The sequence below is a fragment of the Papaver somniferum genome, chromosome 9, assembly GCF_003573695.1.
Source record: "Papaver somniferum cultivar HN1 chromosome 9, ASM357369v1, whole genome shotgun sequence".
Classification (NCBI taxonomy): domain Eukaryota; kingdom Viridiplantae; phylum Streptophyta; class Magnoliopsida; order Ranunculales; family Papaveraceae; genus Papaver; species Papaver somniferum.
The window spans coordinates 98,578,830-98,603,599 of record NC_039366.1 but is presented as its reverse complement, the minus strand read 5'-3'; the positions used below and the strand labels follow the sequence as shown (position 1 = coordinate 98,603,599).

At 36.6% G+C, this 24,770-nt stretch overlaps 2 protein-coding genes across 4 annotated transcripts; both read right to left on the bottom strand.

Annotated features, from left to right (window-relative positions):
* Window positions 1-15,737: 15,737 nt before the first annotated feature.
* Window positions 15,738-19,293, bottom strand: LOC113309265 (protein QUIRKY-like). The gene has a single exon (XM_026557685.1). It carries the CDS (start codon window positions 19,024-19,026, stop codon window positions 15,868-15,870), a length of 3,159 nt encoding a protein of 1,052 aa, XP_026413470.1. The 5' UTR covers window positions 19,027-19,293; the 3' UTR covers window positions 15,738-15,867.
* Window positions 19,294-20,711: 1,418 nt separating this feature from the next.
* LOC113313329 (binding partner of ACD11 1-like) lies at window positions 20,712-24,400 on the bottom strand. 3 transcript variants are annotated; one of them, XR_003341791.1, is made up of 9 exons: window positions 24,245-24,400; window positions 24,046-24,155; window positions 23,752-23,827; window positions 23,242-23,313; window positions 23,092-23,160; window positions 22,375-22,715; window positions 21,533-21,656; window positions 20,952-21,081; window positions 20,712-20,812 (listed from the first exon to the last, which is right to left on the bottom strand). XR_003341791.1 is itself a non-coding variant. In XM_026562091.1 (8 exons), the coding sequence occupies exons 1-8, from the start codon at window positions 24,248-24,250 to the stop codon at window positions 21,064-21,066; spliced, it is 816 nt and encodes a 271-aa protein (XP_026417876.1). In that variant the 5' UTR covers window positions 24,251-24,400; the 3' UTR covers window positions 20,723-21,063. The 3 variants fall into 3 exon arrangements, 1 of the variants encoding a protein (XP_026417876.1); XR_003341792.1 differs by adding an exon at window positions 21,880-22,293 and having other exon boundaries at window positions 20,723-21,081; XM_026562091.1 differs by having other exon boundaries at window positions 20,723-21,081.
* Window positions 24,401-24,770: the final 370 nt, after the last annotated feature.

The window sequence follows — 24,770 nt, the reverse complement described above, 5'->3', positions numbered from 1 at the left end:
ATAATGCGGAAATAGAAATAACACATACACCAGAATTTTGTTAACAAGGAAACCGCAAATGCAGAAAAACCCCGGGACCTAGTCCAGATTGAATACACACTGTATTAAGACGCTACAGACACTAGCCTACTCCAAGCTAACTTCAGACTGGACTATAGTTGAACCCCAATCAGTTTCCCACTGATCCAAGGTACAGTTGTACTCCCTACGCCTCTGATCCCAGCAGGATACTACGCACTTGATTCCCTTAGCTGATCTCACCCACAACTAAGAGTTGCTACGACCCAAAATCGCAGGCTTTAACAATAAACAAATATGTCTCACACAGACAAGTCTATCAAAGGATCAATCTGTCTCCCACAGAAAAACCCTAAAAGTTTTTGTTCCGTCTTTTGATAATAATCAAGGTGAACAGGAACCAATTGATAATCCGGTATTATATTCCCGAAGAACAACCTAGATTAATCAATTACCTCACAACAATCTTAATCGTATGGTAGCGAAACAAAATGTCGTGGAATCACAAACAATGAGACAAAGGTGTTTGTGATTACTTTTTATATCTTGCCTATCGGAGAACTCTCACGATCTCAAGAAAATCAATATGATTGTACTGTTACGATAGAAGATGCAAGATCAGATCACACAACTACGATAAAAGTAGTATCGGTCTGGATTCACAATCCCAATGAAGTCTTTAAGTCGTTAACCTGGTTTTAGAAGAAGAAAACCTAAGGTTAAAGGAGAAACGAATCTAGCACGCAAACTAGTATCACACGTAAGGTATGGGAATTAGTTTTGCACAATACTAGATGTCTCCTTTATATAGCCTTTCAAATCAGGGTTTTTCCTTAGTTACAAAGAAATCAATATTCACCGTTAGATGAAAACCTGATTTAGATTCAAGCTAATATTTCTCAACCGTTAGATCGAAAACTTAGCTTGTCATACACAAATGACCGTACGCTTCTAGGTTTGTTAACCGCACCCAAACGTGTACATTGTTGGTTCAACAATAATCTATCCAAAGAGGTTAACCATATGAGCGTTTCATACCAACCATGTTCTTCTTCACCATAACTAGTTCAATTGACTCAAATGAACTAGTTAAAAGAGTTGTTCAATTGCAAGGAAATATTATGTAACTACACAAGACACAATTGAAGAAAAGATGATTTGATTCACTCGAATCGGTTCATGAACTTTAATAGCCAAGGCTTGCAAATGCATTCCTTAGTCTTTTAAGATTAAGTTCAGAAATCATCTTTAGATTTATAACCTTTTCAAGTTTGCAGACTAGGTTCGCGGACTTAAGACACCGGATAGAGTTTACAAACTCCAACAGAAATTCTCGGGTTCGAGAACTACGCCGGTTCGCGGACTTGGCTCACGCAAATATTTTGTCAACTCCAGCAGAAATTCTCGGGTTTGAGAGTTTCGGTAGTTCGCAGACTGAGTTCGCGGACTTGGCACTTGCCATTCTACCGGTTCTCTTGATCAACAAAGTTAGAAAACTTCGGTTAAAGGAATCCATTAGTTATGTAATGTAAACTCTCATTTCAATCATTGAAACATTCTTAGAGGACGTTATATAGTTGTTACACCATTTCTCGTCAAAGCAATTTTCAAAGTGATTGAAACATTCATGACTTTCGTCACTAGGTAAAGATGAACTTGGTCGAAGCGAAAAGCTTACCAACACATATTTCGAGATATAGATAGGAGAGGTATACTCATCTCGAAATACCAAATGTGTATGATCTAGTATATATATATAGCATACGACTTTTGTCTCAAAGAGTAGGAGATAGAATAGATAGACTTTTGAGTGACAGATAGGTTCAAGTCTCCACATACCTTTTTGTCGAGAAGTTCCACCGGTTCCTTGAGTAGATATTCTACTTGTATGATGAATCGCCATGAAGTCCTTGATCTCAATTGCACTTACTATCCTAGTCCGAGACTTAGCTATAAGAGACTAGAAATCAAGACTTATAGTTTTGATCACTAACATTGACAAACATGCTTGAGATAGTAACGCATGCGACTTTGACCGAGCAGTGCTCTAACAGAAACCATCAAACAAATGCCCTCTTAAACAGCTCTCGGGCCAGATGGTTTTTCTCCGAGGTTCTACAAACGGAATTTAGAATACTTGAAGTTAACGTATGGAATAATTTTACGACCTTATTTGAGTCTAAGCATTAACTTAAATCTATAAATCATACGTTTTTATCGCTCATTCCTAAAGTCAGCAACCCTTCTTATCCATCAGACTTTAAGCCAATTTCCTTATAGTTACAAGATGATCTCTGAATTTCTTGTAAATAGGATGAAACAATCATTTAGTAAACTAATATATCCTTACCAAGCTGCGTACTTGCCTAACAGACACATATCAAAAAATATTGTCATAACACAATGAAAAGGCGAGGGTACCCAAATATACCTCAAGCTAAAAGTTTTCCTTCCTACAAGTCCTTTATCCGAAAGTGATTGTCTATGGACTGAGTCGAGACAATACAACAAATCGGTTCACACTTCGTGTGATCGTCTATGGATACGAGATCGAGACAAATACAATAACGATGTATGTTTACTTGATACAAAGGTTCGGACTTAACCAAACACAAAAGGATTGCTTATCAAGTAAATAGGAATTAACGTTTGTGTAATTTACTTTAATTATAATAAAACAATTATAATGCGAAAATATAAAGTAAATGACACAGCAAGATTTTTTTAACGAGGAAAACCGCAAATGCAGCAAAACCCCGGGACCTTGTCCAGAATTGAATACTCTCAGAATTAAGCCGCTATACAAAATAAACCAACTTCGTATAGTTGAGACCAAGCAACTAAACCTATAGCTCACCTAGTTCCGTCTGTATTCCCACGCCTCCGACCTGTAAACAGATCACGTACTTGGACTAATTCCTTTGGTTCGTATTCCAAACAGTAAAGGAACAACAAATTTGTTTGGTATCAACTCTCTTCAACCAAGTGATATGAGTTGGACAAAGGCTCTTCTGTTTATCTTAACATAAACTCCTTTTCCAGGTTCCAAGATCTATCATATGTTCAATCACCAAAAGGTAATCATTAAGATTTTGCAATCAATACTTTTAATCCCAAGGAAAGGTATTGATGCCGATCTACACAACTATTCTATCAAAATACCACAAGGATAGATCGATTATAGTTGGATCCTCTTTTACCGAAACAAGTATTGTGCACACCAAAGATTTATCTAACCAAGTCAGAAATCTTCTATCTCTTCTTTGTCTTCAAATCTTCTTAGATCTTCAATAAACACCTGCACATAACTACTTGAATCTCTTGTGATCAATCACACATAGAACGAAGTATGTTAACAATGGATTATCACAAGATCGTCTTTAGCACTAACAACAGTTTAAAGATCCATGTCGAAACCTTGAACTAGTTTGAGTGAATCTTATATCAGAAGAGAAGATTCTCAAGCATAAACAAACTAGGTGCAATCAAAGTTCAACCACCGTTAGTCAATCAAATCAATATGAAAACAAAAGATAAACCGCAATTATCTAGTTTGTCACCAACCGTACGCGCTAGAGCTTCTCAATCCCAAAAAATACTTTAAACTGAGTGGTCGTAAGAGATTTCACCTAATTAGGTTACTCTCCTCTTCGAATAGGTGGCTTCACCAGTAACAGTACGACAAAGGAAGTTTACTGTCACCAAGGATTAGTTTGCCCGAAATGCAAACTTCAAGTATTTATAGACAAGGAAGTTTTGACACTAAGGAATTTCCAAAACCAAAAATATTCTCAAGATATTCTATAATAATTTCCATATTCGGTTTTCATAATTCCTGAGAATGCTCTGTCCAAAATAATGATCGAAAATCTCCTTGGAAAATCTTTAACTAGCAAATGCACATTACTAATTCTTATTTTCCATATATAATTAAAAAACTTAATTAAAATATTCTTAACTTATTTAATTTCGATCCTGGGATTTACTTCCTTCTTAACCGTTAAGAAATATCTTTGAACAATAAAAAATATACGCATTACTGCACATGTTCAAAGTGTGTCGACATCCTTTCTTTGTAAGTCCTCTTTCATACTTACTCACTTGAAACCGATTTACCACACTTCCAAACAAGTTTAGAATTGGTTCATCTGACTTTTAAGAGCTATGCGATTGATCAAGAACTTCTCAATCACAAATCATGGGTTTAACGGTTCTACCAAAACAAGTTTCGGTTATACCTCCATCTGAGTACTGTGCATAGTCACACTAGCTTCCCAAAATTCGGTTGACTAGGTACTAGGATCGGTTCCCCACATATATATGGTATCTAACTCATATGTGTTGCACATGTCCATAGGATCGGTTCCCCTTTGCCTAAAAACGTGTTGCACATGTCCATAGGATCGGTTCCCCTTTCTGCTATAAACCTTGCTGCACCCCATACAAGGATTGATTCCCCTTTGTGATGTGTTGCACCACCTACTAGGATCGGTTCCCCTTTACCCAGTGTTAGGCCTTACAAACTACACAAACTCGATCATACCAACAGGTGATTACTTAAGATCGATTTCACTAATAAAAGTCATACCAATACAAAAGTCAGGCCTCATGTGAATAGTTTTACCAAGAATACAAACAAGTTATGAGCGGTTATACTAATCACACATATTGGTCGTTCATAAGATATGCGATGAAGAACAACCCCAATAACGCCTGGCGATTTCCTTTTCGGTTCACAAACAAATTTCATGAACTTACTTCCTTAAAACACATATAACAACATTGTTTCCTAGGATGAAATCCTCACCTCATACCCATACATAATCACAATAACATTCATACGATTATGTTGGTGTCTTATCTACAAAGTTTAATGGTTAAGCAATAAACCTCGTCTTGAATTCCTTAATACTATGTCTATCTAGAGTGTTCATGCTTCGAAATTTTGTTTTCAATATGCACGACTTGAAAGATACGTTAGGGAATGATACATTTCAAGTCAAATATTACTAACCTCAAGTGGAAGGATGATGTTGTGGTTGTAGGTCCGTACTTCTTCAAGTCTTCACAATACTTGTAATGTCTCATATCCTAATACTTTCAAGCTAACCTATACGAAGTTGACTCTAGTAGACTTAATCAAGCGACTCTTAAATGAGTTTTGGTTCACTAAAATATGACAACCAAACTTGATATACCAACGCTTGGTTGGTTCAACCGAGCTATGCTCTAACAATCTCCCCCTTTGTCAATTTTAGTGACAAAAATCTTACAATCATATGGATAAACAAAGAGATATTTTGTAAAAGGGTCATATGTTTTTGGGCATATTAGGGTCTGGGTCGTAGAACATGTCGTTGGTGCGTTTGGGTCGTTGACTAAAGTTGATTGTTTGACTATATTACTAGAATGCCCTTCTGAATTAATTAAATGACATTATATCTCGACCCCGTTAAACACTTAACTATGATACACTGTGACATTTCATCAAACACGTTAATTACATTTTCAGACAAATCTTCTTTCAACGAAGATTGGTCACTAACATTTTCCATTATATCTCTCTCACAAAACTAGATCATTAATAGAGATACCCAAATCGGAACTAGAACAACCAGAAAATATCCAATTACAAACCAAACCTCAACCGAATAATGGAGTAATACTCCGTCTCCAAGTAGTAGAGGAAGAAATAATGGTCTTCTAATAGCGTTTTGGGAATAATAATCTTCCAATTTCACCCTCAGTTAAAGCCTTAATTTGGTGATGAGTTGTTTGTGGATGGTATTATACTTCCTCTCTGCGGCTACAACAAAAAGTGATTCATTAGGTTTAATAGCGTTTTGAAGATTGGGTATTTGTTTAGCCAAAACCTTAATTGATTAGAATAAGCTTTGGGTTTGATAATTTATTACTTCAAAACGGAATGATGTTTTAATAAAGTGGAGTGGCGGTGCAAACGAAGAAGATGGAACTTTGAAAGGGGAAGAAGAATGAGAGTTCACAGGATCTCTCATGTTACTGGGCAAAAAGAAAAAGAGGGAAGAAGATGGAAAAAGGGCGACAAAGCCAAATAAATTGACGATACTTAAACTGCAAAGTTGTGTCAACGTTAGTCACTGATGGTCCAGGTGTTTGGAAAATTAAAAAAAGTCCATTAACAATTTACTAACGGTCTTTGGTTAGTCAACGACCCAAACGCATCAACGGCATGTTTTACGACCCAGACCCTAATATGCCCAAAAACATACGACCTTTTTACAAAATATCTCATAAACAAATTACAAGAATTCATTACGCATACGCTTGATTCCCAAATTCAGCAGCACATAACCTGCATAGATTCAATCCTTAAAAATGCAACAGCTGCTGACATTAGAATAACAAAGCTCATACTCCCCCTAAAGGTGAGATAGGTAGATTTGCAATCCTCACGTCTTTGTTATACCAAATCATATGATATGTTACTCCCCCTTAGTCTGTGCTTTTCCTCATTTGTTAGATAAACGTTCAAGCACCATTGTCCTCTTCCCTAGTGACACCAATCAATATAAATTAACACCAGCATCACTTGTTTACTCCATATATTTCTCCCCCTTTTTGTAACAAAATGACAAAGAAACGAAAAAATAAAGGACAACACGAAAAGGATCTTACAAATCTAAAAATAGACTTGCAACCTGTTGAATCAAGCACAAGGGTTCCACACACCATTTTTGATAACCAATATCAAAACCGAAACTACAAAGTAATTATGTTTTGATATGTTATCATGGAAACAATTTCCCGAAGCAATTTTCCCAACTAGTTTAGCAAACCAAAAATCAACTAATCACATTAGTTCCTTTACTAAACCAATTGTATAAATACAACCGCTTCATTCGATAAGATCAAAACAAAGATAAACTCCATTTTTCTCATCAGGTTCTAATTATCCATATAACTTAGACCTTTAAATTTTAAACAAGCCAAATACTAGGTTAGTTAACTAGCATTTCCTTGTTTATGCATTCGATTAGACTTGAATAACCGAAACCTCCACTTTGATAAGTCTAACTAAGATCAGAATTAACTTAGTTTATCTTATCCGGAATCGAATTGGACTAAACAACTCATCCCTTCAACATATTCTTTTGTCAAGCCATAAATAATTCATACAAACCAAAACAAATCAACTTGCATAATTATTCACCTCAACCGGAAGCAATTGAAACAAAATAAACATTAAAGCACTGCAATTGCACCGTACAATTTTGTAAGCCTAAACGATTCATACTACACAACAAAGTAAGATAACAATAGTTTTTTTTAACCGGACTAATTGAATCACACACACGTCCATACACACATAATGGAATAAAAACATCAATTGTACCGAAATTTTGTTAAGCAAAAGCAAAAAGATATAAGCAATAACATTAGGCTTTTCTTAAACAGGAAAACAATTAACTAACAAGATTGTTACCTCAATTTCGCATCCAACTTCTCCAATATGATCGCATCTTCTTCTTCCAAGGAGAATTGATACCGAAATACCATTATGTTTTCATCCTTATGCAAAAAAAAAAAGAATAACAACAACCAACCTTTACCAGAGAAAGGTTGAAAATAGGTTTTTAACTATTGCAAGCAAAAGTTGAAAACTTGCGAAACACATATGCTTTTATGCTAAGCCAAAACCGATTCAACATATTGTGACTTTTTCACATATTGTTTCTATCAGAACCCCTCATGATCCTTTGATAAAGCCTACCAACATGGGCTAGAATTTAATCCTGTTAAATCAAAAAGTCACCCAAACCATAAGGGTTCACAACATTATGAGATCGAATATCTAGGTAGTAAAACCGAGATCAAACATCCCATAATCCAATTTGCAATACACCATAAATATTAAACATAAAATCAAGTATTGCAATTACCTCAATCTTGTAGAAAATTGAATTATCAAAACAATGCAAAAAGAATGAGGTCATTCCGAGTTCGGACGAAGAAGTTATGGGCAAAACAATTTTACACTTCTTCGTAACCTCTCACTAGGATCGGTTCCCTCACCATGAAATGGTACTAGGATCGGTTCCCTCACCATGACAGGGTACTAGGATCGTTTCCCAAGAGTTACTTGTGACAGATCACAACACTAAACTGTTTTCGACATAATTTTGCATACTATGTCCGAATTCAGTGATTTTGGCTCGTTTTAACAGTAAAAACAAGAGCTACGCATATATGATCAGTAGATATCAACATCATAAACTCATAATTACCGATTCTATCAAAACCTCAAATATAGATAGATAAAGTATGAGTATAGAAGAAAAGAAATCTCTTAAAGATGTTAATTAGTCATATAAAAACTGAGAGATCATGTGCTCAGTTTCATGTGCTTCTTCACCTTTTAAAAAAATTGAGCACCAAGGTGAGTATGCACATTCTAACACAACTAGGTTGTGTTGAGTTGATCCTTGTCTTGTTCGTCACGAGTGACTAAGACAGAATTATCATTCTTGACCTCTTGCTTGGCTTGTTTTCTCTTGTTTTTCTTCTTTGACTTGTGATGAAGAGTGTGATTATCACAACCTTTACTAGTACAAGAGATTTCAGACATAATGTCTTTCTTTAACCTTTCAAGAAGACTCTTGTAATTATTGTCACCAACAATTAACATCTGAGAGTCATTTTTGTGACTAACTTTTGGTCCCTTCTTGGCTATAGAGGACTTCAGGACCCATTTAGAGTTGGGTTTTGCAGGAGCAGCCTTCTCCTTCATACCATTAGGATCATTGTCCTTTTGAGTATTTTGCGAAAGACCCTTTCTCCAATTTGGAACATCAGATCTTGTCTTTGCATTTACAAAGTTATCTCTCTTTCTATATTCAGGTCTTTTATGAGATGACCTTGTCGAGTGATATGCAAAATTTGAACTATCATTATAATAATTCTTTTGCCTAAACTTAGGAAAATAACAATCTGAGTTATTATGAGGAGAAAACTTAGTCAAATCGTTTGATACAAAAGAAAGTGCATCTTGCATCTTACGAACTTTGCATCTCCATTGCAAGTATCCTTTATTACCATAATAATAACAATGCTTAGTATAAATATACGAAGTATGAGCTTTGATGTTACCTTTTTGTGGATCCTCTTGCATTGGAGATCGACGAGTTTTCTTCTTCTTCTTTTTTTGTTCAACGTTGTTGCATTTTTGACATTAGAAGAAATGCCTTCTTTGATTACTGCTGGTTGAACATTATTCTTAGACTTGACAGACTTCTCTTCTTTACAAAAAATATGAGCATCTTTGTCATCAGTGGAAGCCTCTGATTGAGAAGAATGTAGCTTTGACAAATTATTTTATTAATCTTCCCAGACTTATCTAATAAAAAAATCTCCTTTTTCCTAGTTACCAGTTTCAGGAAAAGAGAAGACTGCGGCACTTGTGCAACAATGTCAGCAGACATTTCCTAAGTTACCAGCCTCTTTGCTAATATTTGAAGCAGATATTCCCTTATAGGCCAATCCTCGTGTATCACGATGATTTCTACTTGATTCTAACATTGAGGTTAACTTGTTTGAGCTTTCATTGGATTTTTTCAGTTTCAAATTTTCTTCTTCCAACATCTTAATTTTATCAAGAGCACCGGCTAGATCAGCCTCAAGGCGTTTTTCTCGTGAGAGATATACACCTTCTTTCTCTTCAAAACTCTTTTGTTGAGAGTTAATCCTTGCATCAGATTCAACAAGTTTTTCTTCAAGACCCTGTATTTGTTGAGACGTATCTTCCCTAAACTTCTTGTGATTTTGATACATCCTTTCATATTCAATTTTAATTACTTTAAAATCATCCTGATTTTTCTCAATTACCTTTTTGTAAATAAGAAATTATTGTGAGTATTCTTCTTCCAGCAAGTTATGCTCTTCATTGAGATTTTCAAACTTTAAAGTTAAATCTCGTTCTCTTTCAAGTGTTGAAAGAAGATCATTAGAACAAATAAGAAATTGTTTGCTCAATTCCTTTAGTTCAGATGTTTTTACACTTGATCTTTCATCAGAAATCTCTAGTATAGAACTCAAGGATATCTTGTTATTAAAAAGAGATTTTTCGAGTCTGAATCATTGATTGCGAATACAGGGCTTCACTTAATCTCCTCTAGAGAACCTTCAGACTTATACTCAGAAGAGCAAGTAGAACTTATTGAAGAAGCTCCTTTTAAGCATTTCTTAAAATCAAAACTTTGAAAGTCTTATGATACGTTAACTGATCTTTTCTTAAGTCTTCGCTCTCGCTTAACTTTTCCTTGGCCCATATCTTATAGGTTGGATCGCATCAAACACAGATTGTTAGATCTTTTCGTGTTTGCTTGCTCTGATACCAATTGAGAAGGCGAGGGTACCCAAATACACCTCAAACTAAAAAAATTTCTTCTTATAAGTCCTTTCTCCGAAAGTGATTGTCTATGGACTGAGTCGAGACAACACAACAAACCGGTTCACACTTCGTGTGTTCATCTATGGATACGAGATCGAGACAATATAACAACGAAGTATGTTTACTTGATACAAAGGTTCGGACATAACCAAACACAATAGGATTGCTTATCAAGTAAATAGGAATTAATGTTTGTGTAATTTACTTTAATTATAATAAAACAATTATAATGCGGAAATATAAAGTAAATGACACAGCAAGATTTTGTTAACGAGGAAAACTGCAAATGCAGAAAAACCCCAGGACCTTGTCCAGAATTGAATACTTTCAGAATTAAGCTGATATACAAAATAAACCAACTTCGTATAGTTGAGACCAAGCAACTAAACCTATAGTTCACCTAGTTACGTATGTATTCCCACGCCTCCGACCTGTAAACAAGTCACGTACTTAGACCAATTCCTTTGGTTCATATTCCAAACAGTAAAGGAACAACAAATCTGTTTGGTATCAACTCTCTTCAACCAAGTGATATTAGTTGGACAAAGTCTCTTCTGTTTATCTTAACATATACTCCTTTGCCAGGTTCCAAGATCTATCTTATGTTCAATCACCAAAAGGTAATCGTTAAGATTTTGCAATCAATACCTTTAATCCCAAGGAAATGTATTGATGTCGATCTACACAACTATTCTATTAAAATACCACAAGGATAGATCGATTATAGTTGGATCCTCTTTTACCGAAACAAGTATTGTGCACACCAAAGATTTATATAATCAAGTCAGAAATCTTCTATCTCTTCTTTGTCTTCAAATCTTCTTAGATCTTCAATAAACACCTGCACACAACTACTTGAATCTCTTGTGATCAATCACACACAGAACGGAGCCTGTTAACAATGGATTATCACAAGATCGTCTTTAGCACTAAAAACAGTCTAAAGATCCATGTCGAAACCTTGAACTAGTTTGAGTGAATCTTGTATCAGAAGATAAGATTCTCAAGCACAAACAAACTAGGTGCAATCAAAGTTCAACCACCGTTAGTCAATCAAATCAATATGAAAACAAAATATAAACCACAATTATCTAGTTTCCCACCAACGGTACGCGCTAGAGCTTCTAAATCCCAAAGAAGACTTTAAACTGAGCGGCCGCAAGAGATTTCGCCTAATTAGGTTACTCTCCTCTCCGAATAGGCGGCTTCACCAGTAACAGTACAACAGAGGAAGTTTATTGTCACGAAGGATTAGTTTGCTCGAAATGCAAACTTCAAGTATTTATAGACAAGGAAGTTTGGACACCAAGGAATTTCCAAAACCGAAAATATTCTCAAGATATCTATAATAATTTCCATATTCGGTTTTCATAATTCCTGAGAATGCTCTGTCCAAAATAATGATCGAAAATCTCCTTGGAAAATCTTTAACTAGCAAATGCGCATTACTAATTCTTATTTTCCATATATAATTAAAAACGTTAATAAAAAGATTCTTAACTTAATTAATTTCGATCATGGGATTTACTTCCTTCTTAGCCGTTAAGGAATATCTTTGAACAATAAAAAATATACGCATTACTGCACATGTTCAAAGTGTGTCGACATCCTTTCTTTGTAAGTCCTCTTTCATACTTACTCACTTGAAACCCATTTACCACACTTCCAAACAAGTTTAGAATTGGTTCATCTGACTTTCAAGAGCTATGCAATTAATCAAGAAATTCTCAATCACAAATCATGGGTTTAACGGTTCTACCAAAACAAGTTTCGGTTCTACCTCCATTTGAGTACTGTGCATAGTCACACTAGCTTCCCAAAATTCGGTTGATTAGGTACTAGGATCGGTTCCCCACATATATATGGTATATAACTCATATGTGTTGCACATGTCTATAGGATCGGTTCCTATTTGCCTAAAATAGTGTTGCACATGTCCATAGGATCGGTTCCCCTTTCTGCTATAAACCTTGATGCACCCCATACAAGGATCGATTCTCATTTGTGACGTGTTGCACCTCTTAGTAGGATTGGTTCCCCTTTACCCAGTGTTAGGACTTACAAACTACACAAAATCGATCATACCAACAGGTGATTACTTAAGATCGGTTTCACTAATAAAAGTCATATCAATACAAAAGTCAGGCCTCATGTGAATAGTTTTACCAAGAACACAAACAAGTTATGAGCGGTTATACTAATCACACATATTGGTCGTTCATAAGATATGCAATGAAGAACAGACCCAATAATGCCTGGCGATTTCCTTTCGGTTCACAAACAAAGTTCATGAACTTACTTCCTTAAAACACATGTAACAACATTGTTTCTTAGGGTGAAATCCTCACCTCATACCCATACATAATCACAATAGCATTCATACGGTTATGTTGATGTCTTATCTACAAAGTTTAATGGTTAAGCAATAAACCTCGTATTGAATTCCTTAATACTATGTCTATCTAGAGTGTTCATGCTTCGCAGTTTTGTTTTCAATATGCATGACTTGAAAGATATGGTAGGGAATGAAACAGTTCAAGTCAAATATCACTAACCTCAAGTGGAAGGATGATGTTGTTCTTGTAGCTCCGTACTTCTTCTCTTCTTCAAGTCTTCGCAATACTTGTAATGTCACATATCCTAATACTTTCAAGCTAACCTATACGAAGTTGACTCTAGTACATTTAATCAAGCGACTCTTAAATGAGTTTTGGTTCACTAAAATATGACAACCAAACTTGACATACCAACGCTTGGTGGGTTCAACCAAGCTATGCTCTAACACACAAGAGATAGTTCATACTATGAAAAGCATAGGGATAAAAGATACAAGCGGTGTCATGGGTCTTAAATTGGACATGCTAAGGCCCTTAACAGGGTCGAATGGTCTTTCTTGATTGATATTCACAAATGTTTTGGCTTTTCGCATGAATGGTGTGCTCTTATCTATCATTGTATTAGCACCACCAATATTATCATACTTAATGGATCTTCTTATCCCTCTTTCAAATCAACTAGAGCTTTAAGACAAAGGGATCCATTATCCCCTTATCTCTTTATTTTATGCATGGAATCGTTAATTAGATATCTCTTATATGCTGAAAACAACCAACTAATTCAAGAGGTTCCTATCAACAAATAGATCGCAAGTGTTTCAACACATGCTCTTTGAAGATGACTGCCTTATATTTGTCAAAGCTTCCCACGAGCAAACTAATAATTTGATGGCTTTGATCAAAGATTTTAGCAATATCTCTGGTCAATTCATTAATTTTGAAAAATCACCCTGAACATGTTGTCTCGCTTATCAATACATTGGCAGTTAAGAAAATTAAAATCTTTAAAAAAAATGTCTAGACATTCTATTATTCATTGATAGGAATAAGACTGACTCGTTATGTCACCTTTTTGATCATTTTGATAAAAGAATTGTAAAATAAAAATGAAAGCAGTTTTCGCAAGCTAGTAGATCCATAATGGTACAACATGTGTTGAAATCCTCTCCAGTGTACCACAAGAGTACTTTTATCATATCAGATACCATTACTTAGAATATGGAACAATCCCAAAGGGATTCTGGTGGGTAAGAATAACTCAGGGGATATAAACGTGAAATTTGGAGGACTGTTTTTTCTCATAAACAACTAGGTGGTTTGGATTTTAAAGATTAAGAATCTTTAATTGAGTTGTATTAGCTAAACTAGCCCGGGCACTTATTTACTCACCGAATGAATTATGGGTCAAAATCTTGAAACGCAAATATTTTAAGAATTGTCATCCATTATATGCTAGGAAACCATTAGATTCATCTTGGTTAGGGAAAAGAATTGAAGTTAGTCTAGAAATCATTAGAGAAAACTCTACCTGGGAAGTTAAGATAGGCTTAATCACTCATGCATTCACTGACAATTGAATACCAGAAGCATCTTTTCAACTTTTCCATATTTATCCTAGGACATCAAATGTGGAACTTATTTAACAGTTTCTTCACTATAGAAAATGCCCAAAAGATATTCAATATCAGAATCCCTTACACTGGGGACGACAAATTGGCATGGTTGCACCCCAAAAATGGTGATTTCTCGGTGAAAACAACTTATAAGGATCTAGATGTTGAGCTGCATTTCATGCATAACCTTCATCCTAGTCAACCCACATACAAAGCCCTCTGGAATTTTTCCACCCTACCAAAAATACAAATTTTTATATGAAAATGTATAGAAAATGTTCTTCCTCCAGTGACAGACTCTCGCAATATATATAGAACCCAAACTGACCCATGTTTCTTGTGTGATACCAACTCAGATGAAACAGTTGAGCATCTGTTTTTATACTACCCATATGGAAATATGAATGGGCAAACTCTCCCTTTGCCCAACTTTGTAACTTCTGAAGAGGAATCTAACATAAATATTAAAAGATGGTTTGATAATTGGCTGAAGGGTAGTAATAGTCTAGCAACAAAACAGTCGGTATTCGTCACAGCTTGGAGTATATGGAGGGATAGGTGTTTTAAAATTTTCCAAAATAAAACTGTATTGCCGATAAATACTACCAACTATGCTAAATAAATAATACTATACATAGATCGTTGTATACCTACAACAGATGTTCAACAAGTTAGATCACCTGCACCTCTTCAGACCATGAAAAACAGTGGCTTGCCTGATACTTATCGTGTACTTTAGTGTGATACAAGTTACGACAAAGATACTAGTGAAGCAGGTTCTGGACTTGTTTGAACTGATATGGGAGGAACCTTCGAAGGCTGCAAACTCATCAAAGGAGTAGCAAGAACAGCAGAAGAAGCAGATTGCACTGCCATACTAGAAGGAATCAGATTGATGGAAGACAAAGGAATTAACAGTTTCTACATTCGCAGTGATGCAAAGAGTACAATCACTTATGTCTGAATAATAATTATCACCAACTGTGTTGATTTAGTCAACCAATTTTAGATGATTATCAATTTTGCTTGAACAATTTTTCTTTCCCAAGAATAGATTATGTCAACAGAATTTTTATATCTTTAGCTGATAAAGCAGCTAAACATTGTAGGAGGAATAATGTAATGTGCTAATAGTCAGGTGATAAACCGGACTTTCTCCTAAATATATATAATCTCTTTGGAGTCGATTATCTTAGCAACAAAAAAATTCTCCCAAGAATGGGCCCACCAATGTGTGTGGAAACGGTTGTTCTAAACGACTTTTCTCGTTGTCCGTTCAGTTGTGTTCAAGTGTTCTAATAATTTTAAAAATTCAATCTTTTATGGGGCAAATATGGTCGATGAAATAAATAGAAACCACATGTTCATTAAACCGAATGTTCTTTCCTGAAGCGATCGCCACATTTTTACACCCAAAAATGACTAGTTTATTTGCTGATAACCTTATACAAAATGTTTACACGAATCAATATTACATCATTCGATCAATTAATGAAGGAAGTCTACGGAAGAAATTCAAAGCTGGTGAAGGCATTCTATCGCGAAACATCGGATGTCTCATGTAATAAAACCCCATTGCCATGGCAACCATTTTAGTAGGAACCAAATACAAAACAACTGCAACAATGAAGCAAAGCCATGTAAACATTCCGGTCGCTCGAGGATCCCTCCATGTCACCAACGCTTGTAAGCGTTCACCTTGTGTAGCTATATCACCTAATACCGTCTGAACCCTAGCTCCAAGTGAACGCAACTTATCATACCTTCCTCGAACATTATCAGGCGATTTGCTGCTTGGCACTGTATCAAATTCCTCGTCCAGTTCTTCGCGATCAACGATTTCTACCTGCGATATCTTCGGATCGAAATGTGGAAGTGGGTCTCGAGCTCGAAACCGATAATTCCATGCTCCGATTACAAACACATAGAATGCTAATGTTGGAATGATCAAATCAGGAAACCAAACTAGCATTACAAGTAAAGCATGTACCAACAACGTCGCTGTCGGATTTTTCCACGAACGTGTGTCATCAATCCAACGAACAACGTCAACTACACCGCTTATCACATTGATGATCCTGAACCAGTTCGCACGTACTTTTCTCATACTGAAGCCATGTAAATCAGCATCAAGCAAGTAAAGTACAACTTCGCGCAACAACGGCGGCTCCGATCTTGATAAATGCGCGGCAACGATTTTTGCTGCAGTAGTTCTTAGCATATCTTGTTGATGTACCCCTAGAGGCTTCACATGGTGCATTGCAGGTAATAAAGTGTGTGTATATACGTGAAGTAAATCAAGAGTTGGAACTGAACGAATAAACCTTACGGCAATTTCAATCTCTCCCATTTTTTTCACTCCAGTTGGTGACAGTAAAATCAGCGGATACGTATTTCTATACACCTTACCAGTCTGTAACGTAGAGATGCGTATTCGTACCTTACCGATGCGAAAATCGGGACGCACTGCTTCTTTTGAACCTTCAACCGTATATGCACCCCAACTATCAAATACGCCGATTGTCAGAACCGTACATGGATCGTATACTCTCCATGTATATTGCTCATTCCATCTCGGATCCAAGCTATCCGATACAGTCCGTGTGCGCACCCATTTCGAACCATATTTGGCCACTGAATACGCATCCGTCGTTCCTTTGCCACTGATAGTTTTCATCGGCAGAAGATTTTTACACCCAACAATTCCCAACTCAACAACACCAACAGGAGGTTTCCAAAGCTGTCTTGCAGTGGGGCGAAAATCACTGCAGGCGTGAGCTGATTCATCCATCACATGATATCCACCATCGAAACACAGCCTTAAATGAACCCTGCCCTTGTATACTTTCTTCTCATTGTTGGGATCTTCTAAAGTGAACCACCGCGAAACCACTTTCCGGTCATCGACTCGCCGTTCGATGGTCGCCAGTGGTATTCTTGCTACTCCTAAAACTACAATTCCTTTGGCTTGGCGGTTTTCTAGTGAAAAGATTAAATGGTCACTAAAAGGTTCAGCTGCAACAAAAATCAAGTCTTCGTTCCATAACGGAGACCCATTACGACTAACGTTGACTTTCGTTTTCTGCACTTGAAATCCTAACTGAGCTTTTATCTGAAAATTTGTTTCTCTCAATGCAGCTACCGCCGGTAATATATCTTGTGCTTCAATAATTGTTGATCTTAAATACCATAATTTAGGCGAAAGATAGACTTTTGATCGAGAACTGACGTTACCTGCCGTATCAGTTTTCCATGCATCAGAGAATGATTCATCAGCTTGTGTTCCAACCCAAGTTGCAAGCATGAGATCACCATTGTGCGCACCACCACCTTCTAATCTGTACCATTGTGGAGCCAAAGGACTATCTGGTGGATCTCTTAATGGTATCTCACTCACATCAAAACAAATACCTCCTAAGAAATGAACGTCCGAGTGATCTTCAGGTGATGATTTTGGCGGGTCCCATACTGAGATCTCCATGGTTGTTGCTAAATCTGATGTACTTTCACGGCCGAAAGCAAAAGTCTGATCCCACTCGAAGAAGTTTGTTTTACGAGCTGTTTTGGATCTGACGTGACTACCGGAGACTGATATCTTGACCACCGGTTGACCGTTTGTAGGAAGTGATCTAGCTTTGACCACTCGGACAAACAAGTAATGCATCTTCTCAACTAAATCGAATGAACACTTCTCATTTGGAATTCTCTCGGTTGGGTCTACTACTGAATAAAAACTATCAGTTGTAGATTGTCTTGATATCGGGCGAACTCCGTTAAACCCAGCAATTTTTACGTCCGCCTCCAGTCTTGAGTTAGCTGATGCCATTACTTCTGGATGGGGAACCCACTTGTGTATTTCATCATTATCGCCATATCTTGATCCTACTTCTGGTGCTGCTGGCCCCTCAGGTTCTTCCTTGTTAGGTTCAGACAGTTTTTCGGCTTCGCCATTATTTTCCGGTGGTGGAGCCGGTGGTTCTTCAGTTGGAGCTGGTTCTTCAGCAGCTGGTGGAGCTTCAGGTTCTGTAGCTGCTGGTTCAACTGGCGGTGCTGGCTCAGATTCTGGTGGTGGAGGATCAGCAGCAACAGGTTCGGCAGGTGGTGGTGCAGCTTCTGCTGGAGGTGGTGCGTCGGGTTTTGCAGCCTCTTCGACCTTTGGCGGTTCAGGTATTTCTTCTACTGGAGGTAGAGGTGGTGTTGGCGGTGGTGGTGGCACAATTGGCTGATCATGATAATAAATTCTCAAGCCAATTTCACCTTGAATCCAACTAAACAAATATTTCTTCTCCAAGGGGAAATACATTAAAGCTTCTTCACCTTTCTTAACAAACTGAATAGAATTCAACCGAATCCGGCCCAAGAAATTGTTTCTCCGGGTCGGACCTATACTTCTGTCATGATAAATATCAAGTTCAAGCATGTTGCCAAATACATTTGATGGAGCACCAACATTAAACTCTAACACTTCATTCCAAACCGGATTGAGATCTCTGGTTATGCTCCGAGTACGTTTCCTTTGCCCATAGAAATCAACAACTACGTATGGACTTGATGTTCCATGTCCATCTTTTGGTAATAAACTTCTTGCATCGATCACTTCAACAACTAGTAATCTTCTTACTCCACCCATTTTTGTTCAGTAGTTGTTAATTGCTTGGTTTTATTGGTGGTTTTTTTCTCAAGAACATTTCCTTATGGTTGCAAACTTTGGTGAATAAAAGAGTATATTGGAGTGAAGCAATGAAGAGAAGAAGAGTTCACAGTGAAAGTTGAAGACTTTGATGGAGAGAAACAGCAAGATATGGTAATGAAGTGAGAAATGAGGGAATGGGGGTTTGTAGATTGTAGAGAGAAAAAGTGAGAGATGAGAGACAGTAGTGGGGGTCATGGCTGTAAAAAAAAATATGAGAAAGAAAAGATAAGAAAAGGTGCTTAACTTCATGTGCAAGCAGCCTTAGTTCCTGAATATAGCTAATGAAAACATAAGCTTTTCAAACTTTAGTTTTTCATAATAATACTTCACTTTAAGACTGGGGAAGAGATTCTCAATTTCTTCTTTATTTCATCACCTTTTCACCTAAATTAATCTAAAGTCTCTAAAATAACAAAAAGAGAAGAGAAGAAAAAATGAAGTTTTACTATACTTGGCACTTGTGAGTGTTGCCGTGTTGGGCTGTAATTTGACAAATGACAATAAATCCCACTACTGCATGTTTTTTACTTTCTATCTTTTTGGTACCACGAAAACTTATATGCTAAAGTTGGATTATGTGCGGATACGGAACATATGCAGCATGGTTTTTATATACGGCAAGGATGTAATTGTTGTTGATGCTCGTATCTGTATAAGCTGGAAATGCTTTTGCAAAGTAGGAATCTATCCGATTCACATGTGACTGGGATGATCCTCTTCTGGATTTTTTAAACACAGCACAGCCTGTGAGTTAACGGTATAAAGTGTAGGGAGACGGTAAATCAATCTAGATGCAAAATGCTAAACCTACTATTTTCATGTCTCAAGATGAAAGACGCTACTCATCAGGCAAACACGTGCATTTGAAGCAAGATATCAGCTAGAGACTCGACAAACACAAGTCGCTTTTTTTTCAAGGTGACCGACAGTGTTGACCGATTAAAGAGAGCCTGCTGAAGTCGAAAAATGAAGTATAGACTTACTAGGAGTATGGGCCACACTAGATGTTTCACTACGGTTGTACTTGATGAATCCAGTAATTCTGTAGGGGCTGTAATATACCATATTCTGCAAGCTCTCAAGCATCGTCAAATGAAATCTGTTATGCATTATTGGGATTGAAAGGTCTGTTAGTGTTTGTAATCTTTCGCATCGTCTTTTTCATGACCGACCACGTTTTGATGCTTCCAAAAACTTTAAGCCAAAGTAGTAATTGGACTAGACAGGATGATGGCCTTTCACTGCTTTCACCAACCCTTTTTTCTGCCATAAACCCCATTCATTATCACACTCCAAAACTAAGTTGTTACTTTTCTTTTCTATTTACCCACACTCCAATTGCAAAGATTCAATACTGCTGAAGTAATCAAATCCCAAATCCAAAGTCTCCTTTCTCATCTAACATTTCAGCATTATTTCGGCTCACCTAGTTTTCTGCAACAAAAAACTGGAAGTCTTTTCCTTTCCGTAAGAACCCACAGTTGTGCAATATTAATAGCATATTCTTATCTACACTTCTACAAAACAATCTGTGGTATTTCATTCTAGTCATCTTAGTTGGTTAGTGCTTTGGATAGACTGGGATGACAAAAAATGAGAAGAAGATGGTCACCATGAAGAAATATTGAAGCTCAACTGATAGAAGAAGCGGAGGTGTTTTCATTAACAAATGTGATGTTTACATACAGAAAAATGCAGGGAAGACTATAATATATCCACCCCCCTGAAAAAGAAAACAAACAAATAATGGAATGAATTTATAAACTAACTTATACTGTATACCCACACAGACCTTAACAGCAGTCTAATGACACACACACACAGACACATAAATCTTCAATCATGACTAGTATACAATGTACCTTCAAACTTCTAACTTTGCGATAATCAATTGTTGGAAGACTTTAAGGGGGTACTAGATCATATTCCTTGGAAAAATATTCCCAACGAGCAACTTTTCGGCACAGTGAAATTTTATGCAGCAATAGGGTCCTACATCCAAGAAAATTTAGTTTAATTAAAAGAAATGCAAACAGATGTAACTCAAACTCTAAGGGAGATGTGACTTAGATTATAAACCTAATTTGCTAGAGTAGACGGAGATATTATAACTCTTATTACCATAGATTCAAGTTAGCAGTAATTATGTAACTTGTATATCTTGAATTAGCAAGGTAGAGATTACCCATTCACAGTTAGATATCATCCAACGTAACCCAAATAAGATATAAAAAACAAGTGGTACAATTAGTTTTTTTATAGTGGTTAAATAATAAATCAATTGTGAACAATAGGTAATTCTTTCTAAAGTGCATGCCAAAACATATTTGTTGTGTAACAAATTCAATAAATATAACAAGTGTCCACCTGGATAAGTTCTGCCCAACACTTAAGCGCTTAAAGGATTAAAGCTCTTATAATGAGTATCTTTCATGGAACTTACATTTGAATTTAGGTTTGATACAGCTAGCTGAAATTTTTCTCTAGTTTTTGTTCCCGCAACTTGTCCAACCTTAGCAACCTTGCTGAAAGCACCACTAAACCATGCTGCTCCTGCTGTTACGTACCTGCAAAAAATACAGAAACACACCTTAATCGTTCATCAAAGACAGTAATATCAGAATATCTATATGAAATTAACAGGTTGGAGGAGCACCACCCTCAATACCAGATATCATCAGTCAATGCATTAATTACAAGAGCACAGAGGGAACTGATAAATAAACCTAAGTGCTGAACACGATGGATTGTAAGGATCGGATATTGTTTAAGATTACAAATTTGGTATACCATGGGTTACAAAAGCCTCCTCCTATCCTGTAATCTCCATTAATGAACAATGGATCTGCTCTAAACAACACCACCCAGGCTAACTGCAAGAAATGATGTGCCACAGAGACATAGTGAAACTAAATTTTTTCTTTGCACTTATTGTGCAGACAGGTGACAGGGAATGACCGATTGTTAAGCATACAGAGTCCGCATCTGACATAATCAATCTCCTGCATCAAATCCACATATGTAGCAAGTAATAGGCTACTAAATTATGTCTTTCTTATAGGAAATGGATCAATGCCTCACTTCTTCACGAATGTTCCTATCTATTCAAATTGTATATTGTTTGCTTTCAAGCTTTTCGTGTATACTTTTCCTTAAAGCATATGGTGAGAAAGCTCTCAATTGAACTCCGGACTATCAGGTAAGCTGCAATAAGTTAAACATCTTCAATGTAGAGGATTTATAAACAAGATAACTCGGAAATTCAAAAGGGGAGACATTGAATACCTGCTTGTTTTGACAGCTGAACCTGTGTCATTCAACTTGCGCTCTGCTGCAGTTATGGCGGCTAATGTTTTATCCGACACCTGCAATCTTTGATCCACAGACTTTACTTTCTCATTGACCACAGAGATTCCAACTGTCAATTTCTCAGTCAGCCCAACTCTCCGATCAAAGGAAACCACCTTGGCAGATGCACTGGCTCTCAACTGATGCTTCTCGTCAAATGCTTTTGCCCTACTTACAGCTTCTTGACCAATGGCTGAACCCTTAGCCAGCATACTTGAAACAACATCTTGAGCTTTACTGACGTATACCCGTCCACTGTTAGGAGAGTTACTTCTTGTCTGCAATACACATTCGAATGAAAAGGAAAATAATTAAAGATATTAGCAGCAAGAACACAATGAATGGCAACATGAACTAAACATCATCTGGTGGTCCTGCGAGATCAATGGGAGTGGCACAAAAACACCATTCTATAATCTATATATGCTTCGCATTACTCTCCGAGTTTAATAAATTATTTTGCCTAAGAGATTACTAAAGGAGAATAGTCAAAAAGTGGATTCAATCTCCTAAAAGGTCCATGATGGGTAAATTTGACAAGATAAACTTATGGATACAGTTTCCTAGGCAGAACTCAAAGGTTTCTTATAGACGAATTATACCTCATGAAAATGTCAAGCAACTGAAAAATACATACTGGAGACTTTCTAATACCTCCGTATTCGAATATAAGTTGTCACCCTGGGCCATGGGTACATTCTCGTCATCCACTATCGTTATTACCTGCAAAAAATTATGGCACATAAGGATTACCTCAAGTGGCAACTATAAAATGCTTGAAAGAATGCTCTGAGTGGTGCTTACTCGTTCTTCCACTTTTGGTGCATAATTTTCAACTGGTGATATACTAACAATCTGGTCTACAATCGTTGCTCCCTGCAGCAAATACAACATAAACCATATTATAACATAACGTAGCCAAAAAAACTTGTCTTACTTTTCTTGCATAGCGCCCCAGACAACATAAATCAGAAGCATGCATGAGCCTAAATTATCATAGTCAGTTTGTAGCACAAATTCACAAATGTGTTGCAAGTTGAAACTGAAACATATTTGTCTCTTTACTCAACCCCCCCTGAAGTTTACTCCATCTCTTTGAAATCAGACAAATCAACAAGTCCATATGAAAAAAGCCAAGGCTACTTGTTACCCTCTGCATTGAGTCTCCTAACTAGCCATTTAAGTCGTTTCTGTCATGCAACTTTGTGAAAATTCCCATCATGCCCTGTATCATCCTAATCGTATGACTTGAAACCCTAGATTCTGATAGAACGTGTCCATAAAATGTTCAATTTAAGTAAAAGAAAAACTTACCGATAACAATAACGCAATTTCAAGGGCTTTTGGATCTTTAAAAGTGACGAATGCCGTCTTTGACTGCCCAACACCACTGCCACAAAAGAAAAAGGAACCCAAATTAATGAGCATTATAGAGTTCAAAAATCACAACTTTTTTGGAGCACAACACACTACCCAAATTTGAAAACCCTAATTAGCTAACAATTTCAATCGAGTAAATTCAAGGAAAAAAAAACTAAAGTTAACTTCAAAGACCCAAATCAGAACTTTTTTCATGGAAGTTGAAATAAAACATATGAGGTGACATACAGGATCTCGATCCGTTCAATATCTCCAGAAAATGAGAAAAACTCAGCAATCTCTCTTTCACCTGCTAGATCTGAGACATGTCCTACTTGAACTGTTCTAGTCTGAAGACTCTGAAAATATCCACAAGATGAAAAGTAAATAAGAAAACTTATAGACACATGAGAAAAATCTGTAAGTTAGGGTTTTAATCTGTTATTACCTGCATTTTTCTTTCTTTCAGTTCAATGTCTCGTTAGTTATTCTTTCTCTGTCTCTCTCTCTCTCTCTGGAGTTCAGACTTGAGTTGTGGTCAAGATAACTTTTATACAAAAACGAAGCAGACAACTCGGAAGAACATGAGCACGAGATTAATATTCCTATCTTGCCCTTTTAATGATATGTTATTGTTGAATTTCGAAATTTTAAACCACTAATAACCTTAAAATAAGTGAAAGGGGACTAGTCCGACCATCGGTGCAAAACTTTTGTTTTTCCGGCACTGTAGAACTTGACTGACACTGTGAGTTTCCGGCCCTATAGAACTTGATCAGTTGGTTGCCACTGTAAGTAAGATATTTTGGTGCATTTATTTTGTGGCCCAAATAAAAATCAATTATAAAAGTTATTTATTTTTTTATTGTTCTAATGAATATGGGTGATCTTTGTTCAAAGCTCATCAACAGTGAAGAAATTTTTACGATGATATATATAACTTAGTTTCGAAACTCGTCGATATCAAATTCCTA